Source organism: Armigeres subalbatus, chromosome 1 (assembly GCF_024139115.2).
Source record: "Armigeres subalbatus isolate Guangzhou_Male chromosome 1, GZ_Asu_2, whole genome shotgun sequence".
NCBI classification, from domain to species: domain Eukaryota; kingdom Metazoa; phylum Arthropoda; class Insecta; order Diptera; family Culicidae; genus Armigeres; species Armigeres subalbatus.
This window is the reverse complement of record NC_085139.1, coordinates 140,972,382-140,991,203: the sequence shown is the minus strand read 5'-3', so window position 1 is coordinate 140,991,203 and position 18,822 is coordinate 140,972,382. Positions and strand designations below refer to the sequence as shown.

At 40.1% G+C, this 18,822-nt stretch overlaps 1 protein-coding gene across 1 annotated transcript in view; it reads left to right on the top strand.

Moving 5' to 3' along the window:
- Positions 1-18,822, top strand: part of LOC134205184 (neurotrimin) — a 972,131-nt gene that overhangs the window by 904,550 nt on the left and 48,759 nt on the right. Inside the window, exon 7 of the mRNA XM_062680202.1 lies at positions 14,858-14,955. Coding sequence (XP_062536186.1) covers positions 14,858-14,955 — 98 coding nt within the window. The remainder of the gene's footprint in view (positions 1-14,857; positions 14,956-18,822) is intronic.

Below are 18,822 nucleotides of genomic sequence, written 5' to 3'. Positions count from 1 at the left end.
CGGATATTCCTCCAGGAATTACTCTGGATGTTCCTTCAGGCATTCCTCCGGATATTCCTCAAGAAATTCATCCGATTACTCAAAGAATTTGTCCATGTAATACTCCAGAAATTCCTCTGTAAATTTCTCCAGAATTTTTCTCGGTTTCCCATCAGAAATTCCTACGCATATTTCTTAATGAATTCCCTCGGATTTTACTTTAGAAATTCCTCCGGATATTCTTCTAGGAAAAAAAATCCTGGAGAAATATCCAAAGGAATTCCTGGGATAATACCGGGAGGAATTCCTGGAGGAATGCCCGAAGGAATTCTTGAACGAATATCCGGACGTATTCAAGAAGGAATATCCGGGGAAATAATAGGAGGAATATTCGAAGGAATTTCCGGACGAAATCCTGGAAGAAAATTTACTGGAAATTCTGGAAGAATGTCCGGAAGATTCCTGGAAGAATGTCCGAAGGAATTCTTGGAGGAATATCCTTAGGACGAATATTCGGACGAAATCCTGGAAGAATATCCGAAGCAATATTTGAAGGAATATTGGGAGGAGTTCCTGGAGGACTATGAGGAAGACTTCCTGAAAAAAATTCAGATGAATTCCTGGAGAAATATACGGAGGAAATCCTTTTTGAATATCCGGAGAAGTTCCTGGACAAATATTCGAAGGAAAATTTAGAGAAATTTTCAAAGGGATTATGTTATTATTTCTGGAAGAGTTCCTGGATGAATATTCAGAGGAATATATTGAAGAAACCTTAGAGAAATATCCCAAGGAATTCTGGGGATAATATCAAGAGGAATTTCTGAAGGAACATCGAGAGGAATTCCTGGAGGAATAGCTGGAGAATTTTTTGGAGAAATATATGGAGGAATATCTGAACAAATTACTGAAGGAATGTCCCGAAGAATTCTTGGAGGAATATCCCAAGGAATTCCTGGAGGAATATCCAGAGTAATACCTGTGAGGAATTTCTGTGTGAAAATCAGGAGAAACTCCTGAAGGAATATCGGAAGGGATTCTTGGACAATATCCGAAAATCTGAAGGATTATCCAGAAGAATAGCTGGGGGAATTCCTGGACGAATATCCGCAAAAATTTCTGGAAGAAGGTCCGAAGGAGCTTCAAGGAGATTATCTGGACGAATTCCTGGAGGAATATCTAGAAGACTTTCTAAAGTAATTTCCGGAGTAATACCTGGAATATATGGAGGAACAGTTGGAGGATTCCCAAGGGGGAACTACTGGAAGAATTCCTAGAGGAATATCCTATGTAATTGCTAGAGGAATATACTGAGGAGTTCTTTTGAGAACATCCGGAAGAATTCTTGGGGGTAACATCCAATAGAATTCGTGGTGGAATATCCAGTGGACAGTGAATTCCTGAAGGAATATCTGTAAGAGTCTGGAGGAATATTCGGATGAATTCTTGGAGGAAATCCTGGAGGTAAATCCAGAGAAACTCCTGAAAGAATGTCCTGAAGACTTTCTTGAGACATTTCCAGATGAATTTCTGGTGGAATATTCGGAGAAGTTCCTGGAGGAATATTCGAAGGAATATCTGGAGGAACTATCGAAGGAATTCTTGGACGACCATTTGGAAGAATGCCTGGAGGAATATTTAAAAGATTCCTGAAGGAATATCGGGAGGAATTCCTGGAGGAATAATCAGAGTAATTCCTGGACGAATATCCGGAAGTACTCCTGGATCTATAGCTGGAGGAATATCAGAAAATAATTATTTGATTTATTTGTCTAATATGTCTTTTTTATCTTGCTTGTCTTATTTGTTTTATTTGTCTTGTTTGTTTTGTTTGTCTTATTTGTCATACTTTCTTATTCGTCTTGCTTGTTATGTTTGTCTTATTTGTCATATTCGTCTTGCTTGTTATGTTTGTCTTATTTGTCTAATTTTCTTATTTGTCCAATTTGTCTTATTCGACTATTTTTTATATATCTTACCTGTCTGTTTGAATCGTTTGTCTTATTTGTATTATTTCTTTCATTCGTCTTATTTCTTTTATTCGTCTTGTTTGTTTTACTTATCTAATTTGCCTTGTTTGTCTTATTTGTCTTTTTCGTTTTATTCGTCTTTTCAGTATTATTTGTCTTACCTGTCTTATTTGTCTTATTTCTTCCATTCGTCTTATTTGTTTTATTTGTCTTATTTGTTTTTTTTTTGTTTTAATTCATCTTATTTGTATTATTTAGCGTTTACTGCAAATTCTGAAGCAATTGTAATTTTGGTGACATTGGCATCGTGCGATTTTCTCTTTCATATAGAGTTACTACGTTCTTTTATAATGGACAACCCTTCCTTAATATACCCAAATATGCTGCTAGGAGGAAATTTTTCTAGGCCTCCTGTTTACTCAAGGAGACGAAAACGTTTGTACACATCAACTCTATTGAATCCATGAAAGCGATCAGCTGACGTGAGTTCTGCAATCCTGAGAGAAAGCCCTGGTGCCAAACTCAAAAGCCGTTTAACCGATCTCAACCGGACAGTTCGCTGTCTTTGTTGATCAGAAGGTTTATGTTGTTGCGCTCCGCTAGCTCTGAGGCAATGTTTTGTACATCCGAAGACCAACTCCGTATCATCGTTTTACAAGCTCCAAAATTTGGTTTACCAATTTCTCCTCCTGTCTCGCGTTGGAAACATTCTCGTAACAACCCAAACTCATCTCCAAACTGGTGACGAAAGTGTCCTCGTTGAGCTTCAGGTACTTGGCAAGTGTTTTCCATGGAACTTCGTGCTCTTTGACGGCTCGTTTCACCGAAATGCCTATATCAATATCCTATATCAATAACATTCGCATAATTGACAATTTCGGCTTTGTCTATGTCTATTATTGTCTATGTCTGCCGAAAAAAATCTCAAAAATGAGGCACAAAGCCATTTGCACTCTTATTTTGATTTTGATTCTCATATATATGGGTATACGTTATGAAATAAGGAGCGGTACCCCATGCATTTGAATAAAAGCTGCTTAGTAGAGGACCAATTGTGAATAAGCAGGATGGCAGGGCTGAAATATTGTTTTCGTCTGGGTACTGCAGAATACTTTAAAAGAACATTTTTCCCAAACTTGAAGGTTGGATCTGTGTATTCCGTTATATACTTCCAATGCCGTTATAAATCATTTCCGCAAAAATTTGAAACGAATTTATTTTTGTGTTCATCGCAAACACATAGCTATCAAAGCCTTTGTATTTGCGTTCTAAAATGAATGTTTCTCGGAACGCATAGCTCTCGAGCATTAATCAGCCACAACTGTCTGCGAGCGAGTAATAAACGGCATACTCTATGCCTATTTGAATACACGCCTACCAGCTTTCGCATGGCCTCGAGAGGATGAATTTATCGATGCATAGTAATTAAGATGGAAATAAAAAATCCATTCACAGTGGATTTCAAGCGTGTACACATTCATCGGACCACCTTTTCCACTTCTACTTCCACGTGACCACTGGCAAAATGAATGATACAACAAGCATCCTGCTTGTCGGGACCTGTACACATATGCCTAAGGGTAAAAACGCGAGTGGGATGCTCGATAGCATACCTTCCTGACATGGCCATAGCGCAATTGAAATTATCAATTTAAATCGCAAAATTAGTGCTGATTGAAACCATTTTTCATTTCCTTGACGCGGAATGGTTCTGAACTTTTTGTTTTCATTTTTACTTGATGATTTTCTCAACGCAGCCGTATTCCTGTGATGTAATGTTCAATAACAAACAAACAAATAACTTTGAAGCAGTTTTATCCACCAGCCTTACTTTTCTTATACATTTAATGATAAAATACCCAATTTATTTCGACTCTGTCCCCAGGAAATTTGGTTCGGTTGGAGTAAATTCGGACCGTCTGTGGGCAAGTTGCACAACTGTTGGAAAGACGGTTTCAAAGTTGTAAAGTTCGTCGGATGAAATCAAAACCGTTTGATTTTGCTCAGACTTCTGGTGGGTGGAGTCAAATGTTGTACAACCAAGTTGCATTGTGTGTAGCGTTGTTGTATAACACTGTTGCTTTCAAGTCTTCTGGTTGAGTACGGAATTTATGTTGTGACACACACGAACCATTGTGGCCACATTGTGGCTCCCCTGAATGATCCGGAATATCCATAAAATGGTCAATTGGCAGATTTCATCGTAGAGCACCGGGATTTTTTTTCAAATGCTATTGTTGTCGAACTCTGATTATGGAATTGATGTTTTGACCACACACACATTGTGACCACCGGGTGGTCCCCTGGAAGATTCTAAACATCCGTAAAAAGATCAATTTGAAAATCTCATCGTAGATCGGCGGGATTTTTTTTAGAATCATTTATTGTCGAACCTTGAGTACGGAATTGATGTTGTGATCCACACACGGATCATTTTGACCAACGAGTAGTCCCCTGGAAGACCCGGAACATCCATAGAAAAAAACATTCGAAAAATTCAGCGTAACGCACCTGGATTTTTAGAACCATTTGTTATTGAACCCTGAATATGCTATTTATGTTGTCAACTACACTCGGACCATTATCCAAGATCCGGTATATTCGTAAAAATAATCTATTGACAATCTTGCAGGGTGGAACAGGAAACCTTCCGACTCATAATGGAAACCGTGTCCAGTGTCCAAAGGAATATTCGACGGTTTTGTAGTACCTTCCATTATTATTATTTATTTATTCAGATTAAGGCCGAAGTGGCATGTGCGGTAAATAAGAGTCTTCTCCATTCGGTTCGGTCCATGGCTACACGTTTCCAACCACGTAGTCTACGAAGGGTCCGCAAGTCATCTTCCACCTGATCGATCCACCTCGCCCGCTGCGCACGGTGTCAGGCCATTAGGCCGAAGGCCGTTAGGCCGAAGGTCATTAGGCCGAATGGCCATAAGGCTGAACGGTCATTAGACCGAATGGCCATTAGGCCGAGTGGCCATTAGGCAAAAAGTTAGAAATGATAAGTTCTTTCTTTTTTCTCCTTTCTTCCATTTTCCTTCTTATATCTGTCTTCTTCCTTCATCTTTCTACCATCTTTCTTCTTTCTTCTTCTTTCTTTCTCCTTCCCTCATCCTTCTTTTTTTTCCTTCTTCCTTCTTCCTTCTTCCTTCTTCCTTTTTCCTTCTTCCTTTTTCCTTCTTTCTTCTTCCTTCTTCTTTCTTCCTTCTTTCTCCATTCTTCCGTCTTCCTTCTTTCTTCTTCTTTCTTCCTTCTTTCTTCTTCCCTCTTCCTTCTCTCTTCTTCCATCTTTCTTCTTCCTTCTTCCTTCTTCATTTTCCCTTCTTCCTTTTCTTTCTTCCATCTTTCTTCTTCCTTCTTCCTTCTTTTCTTCTTCCATCTTCCTTCTTTCTTCTTCCCTCTTCTTTCTTCTTCCCTCTTACTTCTCTCTTCTTCCTTTTTCCATCCTTTCTTTTTCCTTCTTCTTTCTTCCTTCTTCCTTTTTCCTTCTTCCTTTTGCCTTCTTTCTTCTTCCTTTTTTCTTCTTTCTTCTTCTCTCTTCTTTTTTCCTTCTTCATTCTTTCTTCTACATTTTTTCTTCTTCTTTCTTCCTTTTTCTTCTTCCTTTTTCCATCTTCCTTCTTCCTTATTTCTTTTCCTTCTTCCTTCTTTCTTCTTCCCTGTTCCTTCTACCTTCTTCTTTCCTCTTTCTTCCTTCCGTCTTTGTTCTTCCTTCTTTATTCTTCCATCTTTCTTCTTCCTTCTTCTTTCTTCCTTCTTCCTTTTCCTTCTTTCTTCTTCCTTTTTACTTGTTTTTTTCTTCCTTTTCCTTTCTTCCGTCTTTTTCTTCCCTTTTCCTTCTTCCTTTTTCCTTCTTTTTTCTTCCTTCTTTCTTCTTTATTCTTCTTTCTTCCGTCTTTCTTCTTCCCCCTTCTACCTTATTTCTTCTTCTTTTTTCTTTTTGCTTTCTTCCTCCTTCCTTTTTCCTTCTTCCTTTTCCTTCTTCCTTCTGCCTTCTTCATTCTTCCTTCTGCCTTCTTCTTTCTTCCTTCTTCCTTCTTCCTTCCTCCTTTTTCCTTTTTCTTCCTTCTTCCTTCTTGTTCCTTCTTCCTTCTTGTTCCTTGTTCCTACTTCCTTCTTTATTCCTTCCTTCTTCCTTCTTCATTCCTTCCTTCCTACTTCTTCCTGCTCCTCCTTTTTCTTTTTTTCTTTTTCCGTTCTACTTCTTCCTCACTTCGCACTACTCAATTCTCACTCTCCAGTTCTCATTCGGCCTAATGGCCTTTCGGCCTAATGACCGTTCGGCCTAATGACCATTCGGCCTAATGACCATTCGGCCTAATGGCCTTCGGCCTAATGACCCAGCATCGCTACGCACCTCGCCTTCTTGTTCCGTCGGATTGTTGTCGAGAACCATTTTCACCGGGTTACTGTCCGACATTCTGGCTAAGTGCCCGGCGCATCGCAGGCGTCCGATTTTCGCGGTGTGAACGATGAATGGTTCTCCCAGCAGCTGATGCAACTAGTGGTTCTTTCGCCTCCTCCACGTACCGTCCGCTATCTGCACCCCATATCATTTTCGGCAGGTACCAGTGAGCCCAAGTACACAAATTCATCTACCACTTCGATTTCGTCAACACCGATGCAAACTCGCGGTGGGTGGCTCACATTGTCTTCTCTTGAACCTCTTCCTATCATGTACTTTGTCTTAGACGTGTTAATGACTAATCCGATACGCTTGGCTTCCCTCTTCAGTCTGATGTAGGCTTCCTCCATCCTCTCAAAGTTACGTGCCATAATATCTATGTCGTCGGTGAAGCCAAATAGCTGGACGGACTTATTGAAAATTGTACCACTCCGCGCCCGTTTATATCGTGCCTCGTTCACCCTCGTGCGGTGGTGCCGCAATCTCGCCCATGCTGCATTCTTCTCTTCTACTAACTGCTCACATTCGCAGTCATACCAGTCGTTTCTCTGATCCGGGGGTACCGTGCCAAGTGCAGCGGTTGCGGTGCTGCTGCGCGTATTCTTGGGCTAGTCTACCGTCTTGTAGCCGCCCAATGTTAAGCCGCGACGTCCGACTTCGACGCGTGTTGTACACCGTCGAGAGTTTTGAGCGTAGGCATACTACAACGAGGTAGTGGTCGGATTCAATATTCGCACTGTGGTAAGTGCGGGCGTTCGTGATGTAGGAGAAGAATTTACCGTCGATTAGATCGTGGTCGATTTGGTTTTCCGTTTCTTGGTTAGGTGATCTCCATGTGGCCTTGTGGATATTTTTGCGGGGAAAGAAGTTGCTTCGGACTACCATTCCGCGGGAGGCTGCGAAGTTTATGCATCGTTGGCCGTTGTCATTCGATACGGTGTGCAGACTATCCGGTCCGATGACCGGTCTATACATTTCCTCCCTTCCTACCTGCACGTTCATGTCACCGATGACGATTTTGACGTCCCGCAGTGGGCATCCATCGTATGTCTGCTCCAGCTGTGTGTAGAACGCTTCTTTCTCGTCGTCGGGTCTCCCTTCGTGTGGTCAGTGCACGTTGATGATGCTATAGTTGAAGGCCTTTAATCCTCAGCTTGCACATCCTTGCGTTGATTGGCTGCCACCCAATCACACGATGGCGCATCTTACCCAGCTCGTTGGTGGTGCCACAGCTTTGGTAGAAGGTAGCCGCTCGATGCCCGCTTTTCCACACTTTCTGTCCTGTCCAGCAAATCTCCTGCAGCGCCACGACGTCGAAGTTGCGGGGATGTAATTCATCGTAGATCATCCTGTCGCAACCTGCGAAACCTAGCGACTTTCAGTTCCATGTTTCAAGCTTCCAATCGTGATCCTGTATTCGTCGCCTAGGTCTTTGCCGATTATATCGAGTCGCATTATCTCTTATATTGTTCGTAATGATTGGTTTTCCAGGCGGCTTATTGGGCCTGCGCAAACCTCCTGTCTCGTCGGAGGGCCGTCGTGTCAGGGCTGTTTAGCGTCCCACCTAACACCAGGACTTGGGCTTGTGCGCTTTGAGCGGCACACGGTCGCTTTGGTGGGGCCTACTTGCGGATACATGCAGCTTTTTATAGAGGTTTACCAGAGCCCACTGTCAAACCACCCACGTCCTAGGCAAGCCCCACAACTCGCAGATGGCCTGGGGAGGGATCGTCAAGCCCTTGGACATAGTCCCTGCTGCCCAGTACCTTCCAGTACAACAGATTTCGCCAATTCGTCGGTATACTTGCGTTGACTTTGGTAAATGTCTCCAGCTTCATTTCGCACCACTTAAATGCCCAGGTTATGAACGACATCTCGAAGGCAATTGATTTCAAAGTTTTACTTGAGCGTTGCTTCCAAGGTTTTGATGATCCAGCTATCATCGCTTGCTACAATTAGGTCATTAGCGTAAACGAGAACGTAGCCTCACCTTCCTCTAGACTGCTTTCGATACATGCCCTTGCTTGCATCACTGGTGTCTGTTGTGGCGAAACGAAAAATGATGGTCAAACAGCTCTTTGTGAAGACCATCAGTTTGACCTCCTCGTAGTAGTCGGTTCCATAGCGTTGGCTAAGACCTTGTGCCATCTTTATCAGTACTTCATCCATTGGATCCTTCCATCGTCGTCAGCGTGCTGGACTTCATCTGGTTCGATTGGTTTATCATGCACTTCAATGTTCACTGGAGAAATGTTTGAAGAAATCACTAACTCTTCTATTTTAACTTCGTCTAATGATTGGCAGGTATCCAGGAACTTGACATTGCGATTCACGACTAGTTCTCCACTTCTTGATCCAGCAAACGATACGCTTTTGAAATATCACTGTGTACAACGAACTTGAGCTTTACTGCTTTGCTGTTTATGTTTGCGCGCTATTTGTTAGTCAGTTGTTGTCAGCTTGGATTTCTTACCAAACCATCGTTCATACGGTGTAACGGAGATTGTAACTGGCTGTAGCTGTAACCACTGCCTCTACGCAGAATCGTTGATCCATGTTGGCGTCAATCAGCATACAACGGCCCATTTCCACCAAGAACCGATTTTTGCTCTCGGCCACTCCGTTTTGCTGCGGAGTATACAGAGCAGTGAACTGGCCAACAATCCTGTTCCGCTTCAGATACGTCAAGAAGTATCTCCGACCTCCAATGGTTTTCGTCCATATTGGTCCACAGATATGTGAACGAGGTCCATCACAGCCGACCTCTTGGAGTCGGGCACTTTCTGAAACGGCTTTCGCTGCATTTTACCTTGAGCGCATGCTTCGCACACCTCCTTGCAACTGCAACCCTTCACGTGCACTCCTTGGGTCAGATCCGTGAGCTTCATGATACCGCCGATGCCAAACATGAACGCACTCGCTGGCAGATGTCGCCAAAGATGCAGGCTCCTTGTATTGACGGATCACGAACAAACCTGCTTCTAACTCCGCATCTGCACCAATCGTTCCATTTCCATTTCGGATTTTTTTCCAAACAACCACCCGGTAGCCATAATGGTCCATGTATGGGCCAGAATATAAATTCCAAACTCAGGGTTCGACAAGAACTGGTTCTAAAAATCCCTGCGTTCTGGTCTAAAATCTACGATGAAATTTTCGAATTAACCATTTTTGCGGATGCTCCGGATCTTCCATGGGACCACCCGGAGGCCGGTCACCGTGTGGTCATAGCATCAGTTCCATACTTTTTCTTATCTTTATTTATGTGATTTTCTATTCAATATAAGTTCATCACCTACAATTCCGTACTCAGGGTAGGTACTCCGTAAATCCAGGTGCTCTACGATGGAACCTACCAATTGACCTGGGAGGGAGCTCTCGATACTACACACCAATTGAATAAATACTGTCGTCATGCAACATGAAAATTTTAAACAAGGAAAAACAATCAACGTAGGTGCCACCTGAAAATACCAAATTAAGTTTTGCGTGTTATTGGTGTTATATTGTCTTAGAATATTTTCTTGCCGACAGTTTTGTTTTCGGCTCGGCTTGACATACAATTTTTTAAAATCTGTTTCTCCCTCCCAGCATCTGACCAATTTTACAGATATTCTTAGTTTTCCAGGGTGATCACCCGGTGAACACAATGGTCTGTGTATGGGTCACAACAATTCCACACTTAGGGTTCGACGAGAAATCGTTCTAATCTCGCCACTCTACGATGAAACTCTCGAATTAACCATTTGTACGGATGTTCCGGATCTTCCAGTAGACTACCGGGTGGTGAAAACGGTCAGTGTGGAGGTCACAACAACAATTCCATATTCAGGTTTCGACATCAAGGGTTTTAAGAAACCGCTGCGCTCTGCGATGGAATATACGTATTGACCTTTATTACGGATGCTCCGGATGTTGCAGGGGACCACCCGGTGGCCACAATAGTTAGTGTTTCGTCAAAACATCAATTCCATACTCAGGGCTTGATAACAATAGTCCACTGATCTACGATGAAATTTTCCAAATGACCATTTTAGATGATGTTCCGGATCATCCAGAGGACCACCCGGTGGCCACAATGATCCGTGTGTGGTCAAAACATCAATTCCACACTCAGGGTTCGGTAGCAATAGGTTTTAAAAAAATCTCACTGATCTACGATGAAATTTTCGAATTGACCATTTTTACTGATGTTCCGATCATCAAGGGGACCACCCAGTGGCCACAATAGTCCGTATTTGGTCAAAGGGTTCGATAACAACGATGAAATGTTCCAGATCTTTCAGGGGACCACCCGGTGGCCACAATGGTCCACCGTCGATGCACGGATATTCTGTGGGGAAGCAACAAAACCAACAGCGCAAGCACAAAATGACGTTTACTGATATTATTGTTCGTTATTGTTTTGGTTGGAAGAACTGTTGGACTGACGGTTGTAGAGACTGAATTGGTCAGACTTACTTGGGGCGCAGTCAAAGTTGTACAACCTGTCGTAGTAGACTGGCCCAAAATGCATGAAATCCTGAATTTCAAACCTTGCACCCTTAAATGACAGTTTGGGGGTCCCAGAAGCTCCCCTGAAAATTTCAGCTCATTCGGTCCAGTGGTTGGCGTGCGCAAATGACTCAAAGTTTGTATGGGAAAAGTGATCCAAATGTATGAGGAAAAGCAACCGTTTCAGTTTTTTTGCTTCTAGGTGGCGCTGTAGTCGACGGATTCCTGTTGTGGACAAAATGTAGAACCTTTTTTATATAAGGAAGCGACTGGTGAAGACCGGATGTAAATCCTTTTGAAATTGGCCAAGTTATAAGCATCCAAAGTTGAGGGTTTCGAGTGTGTCCCCCAGGGGTGTTTAAAATGAGAGCAACGTACCACCGACCATTGCGGCGGCAATGCAGGCGTTTTCGGTGCCGTGCGAAATTAAATGCATGATTATCACGCAATCTCGCGAATTTTTATCCGATTGGTAAATACTTTCCGTACTCTGTACAGTAGTGTAGCTAGAGAGGGAGGGGGTGAATAAGGTGGGGAGGCAAGGGGAGGGATCTTTTTTTTAGTAGAAAAACACATCCGGGATATTGTACGATGTTTAATTTCGCAATTTTCTGGCATCGTTTTATCTTCAGGCTAACACGCTAAGAAATGTTACTCAAAATTGACATAAATTGAAGAACTCAAAATTTGGTCAAGTTTGGTTTATGCTATAGTTTAGAGTTCAATTTTCGAAGCGTGAATGTAAATACACGAGATAAATTAAGTACTTCTTCCATTTATTTATTCAAATAAAAATATACAGCCATCCAGTTCCAACATTATTGATATGATCCCTCAAAATTACCTTATATGTGGTAGGATCGTTCCTTATAGAACAATATTGGACCCATTTTATGGTGACCAATTTCAATATAGCGTATTTAGAAAAATCGATCATTTCAGGAATTTTAATTTTTCATAAAATTGTAACTCCCAAATCATTAGGCCTATTTGTTGTATTAACAAATCAAATAAAAGCTCTTTATTTATACAGGTATACCTCGATATAACGTAACTAATTTTTCACTCTTCAAATCGTTGTATCTCCAAAATGTGCTTCTTGCTTTTGTGAAGTGATATTTGATCGTGCAATTGGAATACATAAAATGGATTCAAAATCTAAGGAAGAATTAAGTATGGAACTTGTTGTCCCAATTGAAAGTTTTAAAGGTGTAAAGTTGCCTTCAAACGGTGATGTGCTTGGTTGGATGCGTTTTATAATGAAAAATCAACACTTGAGTATAAAACCAGCTGCTAAAACTGTAGTAACTGAACTACAAATTTTTTGGGAGAAATATAAAATTCCTCTAATGCAACACTACAATGCTGTTGTTAAGCTCCTAAGATTATTTAACAAAATGCGAGCAATTATCAAAAAATCTTCTCACGCGGGAGAAAGAGCAAGAGTCTAGTTTCATTAATAATTTGGATCGATTGTTTGACATTGCTCGACGAAATGCATTAAATTTGATTAAAAACGATAAGGGTTAACAGTTCCTTATCCTGCAAAGGGAAGTTGGAAGACCTGGATCTGCCTTTGCGAGAGTTAAAAAAGGCAAAATCGAAGAAGAACCAACAACGGAATTAGAGCCTTCCTTGGAATCTCAATCAGCTACCAGCGTTTTTACTATTGATGGAGGAGGTTAGAATATAATCAAATAAGATGATAACTTCTACTATATGTCAATATTGTTATGTCTTGCTTCCAGATGAGAAACCCTCCACTAGTAGAGCGTTTTCCGAGCGAAGTAAATCAAAAATAATGACGCTTTCGGATTTTGTTACTCAAAATACGATGATTTTTTTTGAAATTTCTGGAATATCTGCAAATTCTCTCAAAGAAGATCCTAGTATATGGGATGAATGGGAAGAATTTGTTGAAAGTAGAAATAAAATTAATTCTTTTTTGGTAGTGAATGACTGTGCTGAAAGAGGAGTTGAACTAGTTCAAGACTTTTGTGGAAAACTGACAAAAAATGAAGAACAGCTTCAATATCTTCTCAAAGCTATTCAACAGCATAGGCAAAATTTTTCAGGTTGCACTCGCTCTGTTATAAAGGAAGGCCTAGCAGTTGAAATAAATAATTAATATAGGTATAAGTGTTGTTTGTTGATAACTTTGAAGGTTTATACAGTTAATAAATTATGCTATAAACATTAAAACTGTTGTTTGTAAAATATATAACTTGTATAATATCCCAGGTCTCTCTGTCTTCTGTCCTTCTGTCTGTAACGATTATATCATATCGTTCTAAAATTGATACAACGGGCATTTCGATGTCCGAAAACAACTAGTTACAAATATTTCATGAATTTTGTATCCCCTTAAAAACTTCAGCTCGTTGGCTTCAGTGATAAGTCACCCCCTCCCTCTCTAGCTACACTACTGTACAGAGCACGGAAAGTATTTACCAATCGGATAAAAATTCGCGAGATTGCGTGAATCATGCATTTAATTTCACACGGCACCGAATACGCTTGCATCGCCGCCGCAATGGTCGGTGGTACGTTGCTCTCATTTTAAACACCCCTGGGGGACACGCTCGACACCCTCGACTTTGGATGCTTATAACTTGGCCAATTTCAAAGGGATTTACATCCGGTCTTCACCAGTCGCTTCCTTATATAAAAAAGGTTCTACATTTTGTTCACAACAGGAATCCGTCGACTACAGCGCCACCTAGAAGCAATAAACTGAAACGGTTGCGTTACCTCATACATTTGGATCACTTTTCCCATACAAACTTTGAGCCATTTGCGCACGCCAACCACTGGACCGAATGAGCTGAAATTTTCAGGGGAGCTTCTGGGACCCCCAAACTGTCATTTAAGGGTGCAAGGTTTGAAATTCCAGACTTTTCACTTTTTCCATATAAGCTTGGGCCACTCTACTGTCGTAGGGGGTCGTTCAACAATGATGTCACAGGTTTTAGGGGGGGAGGGGGTCTAAGATTTTGTGACACTGCATATACTAGGTATACAAAAAAGCGTGACAGAGGGGGGAGGGGGGGTCTAGAAATCTCAAAAAGTAGTGGACGTCATATTTGAATCGTCCCTAGGGTGTGTGGGGCACCAAGACTTGAAATAAGAGGTCGAAATAAGTATCTGCAAAGATTACAAAACGTGGTGGAATTAAATGGAAAGTACTAAACTCGTCTTATGACTGCTGAAGACATTGCACTGAAAGAGCTTAAATATTTTTTCTATTAATTTTGATTTTATTATGGACATTTTGTAATTTTTCAACGCAAAATCCTAATTTTCGATAGATATTTATTATTGCAATTTTGACAGTTCAAATTCAGAAAAAAATATTTAAGTTCTTTTAGTGGAATGTCTTCAACTGTCTAAGACGAGTTTAGTACTTTCCATTTAATTCCACTACGTAAGTCGAGTGAAGTACGAGACACTGAAAACTGCCTCACAGTTGAGGTCGAAATACGTATCTGGAAAGATAACAAAACGTAGTGGAATTAAATGGAAAGTACTAAACCCGTCTTAGACAGTTTTCAGTTCAAATTGGTGATATCTTCTGAGTTATTGAATAATTCAGTGACCGTAAATTTTGCTTTATTCACAAATATTCTATACTAGCAGACCCGACGAACTTCGTTTCGCCTAAAATTGATTTTTTTCTCCGATAAGATCTCGAGTTATGAAGAAATTGCTGTTTCATTTGTATGGGACCCCCATCCTTTCAAAGCGGGGAGGGGTCTCGATCCATCTTAAGAACCTTCCCCGGCCATTAAAACCTCTGCATACAAATTTTCACGCCGATCAGCTCAGTAGTTTCCAAGTCTATAAGGTTCAGACAGACAGGAATTCATTTTTATGTATATAGATTTTTAATTACCCTTCTACCCAAAATTCTTTATTGGCATTTTTTTATGGGTTTTTTAAATTATTAATGTAACTTTAATTTTGCTGCCCTCAATACATCATTCCTCATTCTTGTTGTTTGCAGATCCACCAGACATCAGCGTCGATAAGTCCTGGATTCATTCTGGAGAAGGATTTGAAGCACAACTCGAGTGCATAGTTCATGCCGATCCACAACCATCGGTAAGTGTTACACCTTGATTTTTTTTTCTTCACCTATTTCTGTGAATTTTGAAATGACTTCAGTTCATGATACACTTTGAGATGCAAGTAAAAATACCGAAAATGTTTTACTGTTAAATTGTTAAAAATGCATTCGTATGAGCTTAAAATCTCATTTGCTTGTACCAATTAAGAAAATTCACGAATTGTAGCAGGTTCCCTTGTTCGAAGCTATTTGAATGAACTGATTTTAAAGCAACTTTACTGTGTCGGTGCTTCAACCCAGGAACTAATCTGTGCAAAAAGTTTAGACATCATCTCGAAAACATTAATGGCCTCTCCTGGATAAGGGTACCACTCTCTGCATATGCATATGACCTATTATTATCATCTTCTCGATTCTCGACTCACATCGCTGAATGGGTTCATTTTTATAATTGGTCCTCCACATGCTGAGTATAAGAGCCGCCCTATGCATTCACAGTCGGCAGGTTCCCATAGAGGGAGCGACGGTATAACTCTGTTGAATTTTTGCAAAAATCCTAATCATGTATATTATGTAAACACATTAATACTATATTTTGAACAAACCAACTTTAAATGATTATACACTAATCAATGTTTCTCAGTATGGCATATTGTCCAAATTTAGATCTACCCCAGAACATTGTTGCTCTCAGTCTCAGCAAGTTGAATCGTAAAAGTGAACAAGCACACTTGACTGAGGAAGTGCAGAAGAGAAGTAATTAAAATTCATAACATAGACGAGAACTTTCCCTGACCAGCCTGTAGATTGTGCATCCAGCAGATTTCTGTAGAATTCGCTTTTGACATTCGATGGCACCAGCTTCATGATATTATAACGAAATTTAGTTTTTAATCTTTCTTGTGAATCTTTTTAACTTTTTAAAAATGATTTTCTTGGATTATGGCTGTTATGTATTTTTACTCTGGGATTTTTTTGGAAAGAATGGAACCTAAATTGTCTTTGGCTGGCGTCTTATTTCCGAATTAATCCTAAAAATAACAGCTTGGTAGTTAAAAAAAAACTTCTAATAGGCATCATTTAATGAGAAGCAACCTTAACTGCTTCATTCTGGTAGATGAGTAAGCAGTTAAAAACCTTTAAAAACAAGGCAGGATAAAATTGATTATGATCGGGTCAGAGTATATAATCTTGGGCAACAATGAAGAAAGCAGGCCATGGGAGATTTGTCCATGCTAGAATAGGTCTTCAAAATATGGATAGGACACTCGAATAATATGTTTTTACGTTGCTGCATTTTCGGTGCTGCACAATTGAAAGGATGTTCTAGATCTGACATATTTATTAGTGGAGGCCAAACTTTACACCGCGTCTATGAATTAGCCAATACGTAACCTAAACAGGTTCAACGGGTTTGGTTATCTGAAAACAGATACGCCTCTTCAACATTTGTTTTTATTTGAAGATGTGATTGTGATCAAAAAGTATGTATCTCGTTTTTTCATTAAGTTTAGTTTAGTTTAAGTTAAGTATTTTACCATTTGTGCTAGTAATGGGAAAATTATTCAACCTTTTCTACAATCTACTACAAATATATACAAATTTCAAATAATATGCCAGTATACCAGTATAAATGTTTTTGTTTATATAGGGTGATGCTTATGCAAGCATTTCATTTGATTTGGAATGATAATTACATTATCACATGTAAGAAACAATTTTCTCTAATTATTTATTTATAAAGATTCTGGGCTTCCAATTTCTAGAATCTTTAACTTATCTCTATAACATCGTGTAATTCAATCTTCAATACCCACCCTATTCAACAAGAACATATTACTCAATACGCCGTTGCCCGGTCCCTATCAATAGATGGATTCTCCACATTCCAGAAAAGATGAGTCTGATATGGATAAGATCACAAGTGAAGCCACTTACACAAGTGGCAGCAAAAGAGCTCCAGCCAAGTAACGATCCTAGCAGCGGCCCATGAATTATAACGATTGAATCTCCGGGATGAAGCCGTTCCGATAAAAAGGACGACCGACCACTACTATGGAGAGTACCTGGAAAGCCATCGACGGCCTCCTGTGTGTGCATGTAGGTTTTCGAAAAACACACAACCGAACCGATAAGGATCGGAATAGGAAAGGAGTGGTTTCCGGTCTGAGAGGCCTTATGTGATGAAATCATAATTTCATAACGCTCATTCATAGGTGATACCCACCTACTGCAAAAAGGTTGCATGCAGCATTGCAGCATGCTATTCGACTGGTACAGCCAAGATTGATCCAAAGGAAGGATGAAAGTAGGATGTTTGAATGAGAAATTAATTTTGCGTGCATTTGATTATAAGCAGGAATTTTATATGTGCTAAGTCGTGCATTTTGCAATTTCCATTAGGCTTGCACAGCTACGAAATTCGTTTCATGCACTTTCATGATTAGAAATATTTATTGAATTTATTTCATTTTCCTTAGTTGGCCCACGACTCGGACCCTTGTTATCCAAACAAATGCAAAAATGGAGCAGATCATTTAGTCACAGTTTGATTTATTTATCCATAATCCATTCCAGAGGCTGATTATCGAAATGTGATGTAGGGTGGATTGTTAGCGCGATTTTTCCTCTTGCTTGTTCAACACAGCTGTACTAATTTTACTCAAGAACCGAACTTTTATAGAAGGCTTGAAGAACCATAGTGTCATATATCAATCGACTCAGCTGTGTGATCGTGTGTAAATTTTTAACAGGAGGCAGGTTCTTGTTGATTCCTCGTTTGTCGGGTGAAGATCACTGCGTCCAGATTTTAGGACTATTGTGATATTCTTGTTGATTAGCATTGAGTTTGATAACCATCGAACATTGCATTTAAAAGTTTTGAAGAAAGTTATGGTTTGAACCAAAACGTTTGGTGTCTTGACTAAAGGCGCGAGAAGTCATATTACTACTATTTGCTTTCATTAGTAGTCTTCAACGTGGTGGAAGGGTCTTGATAGCAGTTAAATCCAGCTTAAATTTTATTTCAGTTCAATTTAGTAGAACAATTTAGATAAGATCGAATCAGAATTCAGTAAAAAGAAGTATGAGGTGACAAGTGACAAATCACAAGAAAGAAGTGAGAAGCGAGAAGTTTGAAGTGAGAAGTGAGAATCGAGAAAGGGGGAAATGTTCGAAAAAGGAATAGAGAAGAAAGAAGGAGAACTTCAACGGAACAAAAAAAGTAGAAGAAGAGAGAAAGAAGAAGGATTGTGATAGAAAGAAGTAGGAAGAAAAAACAAATAAGGAAGAAGGATGAACAAAGAAGAAAGATGGAAAAGGAAATAATGATGAAGGAAGAAAGTAAAACAAGCAGGAAAAAGAGAAAGGTATAAAGATATGCTCCTAACTTTCTAAAGCCGGAAAGTTTTACCTTAAATCGATTAAAAAGAGCACTTTTCCAGTAGCGTAGAAATTAGTCCTATCTTAGAGTGAAACTGTCCAGAATCCAAATAAATTTTACCTCGCATTTTCAGAGGCACCAATCTTCACAAAAAAGTAACGAATTACTGCCATCTTATTACTTTAGCTTTGCTGTGTTGAAGTAAACGTAAAACACGAAGATGATAGCTGCTCATTGCTTCAGTATTGAAAGTGGTGCACTTGAAAACGCGAGGTGGAATAGCATTGGATTCCAAAAAGTTCGTGCTTAAAGTCTGTAATAATCAAGCAGAGCGACCCTGACAGGCGAAAAGAAAGGTGTTTGAAGATTTGACTTACAACGCTTTGAACACAGTTTCTCTTCCACTGATATCATCTCGCGCCGTCAATTCCAAACTGAGATTTAAAATTAGGAACGAGTTCAAACCAAAACTGGGCATTCATATCCATGACTGCTTTCCAAGATCAGTGTTTGACTTGAG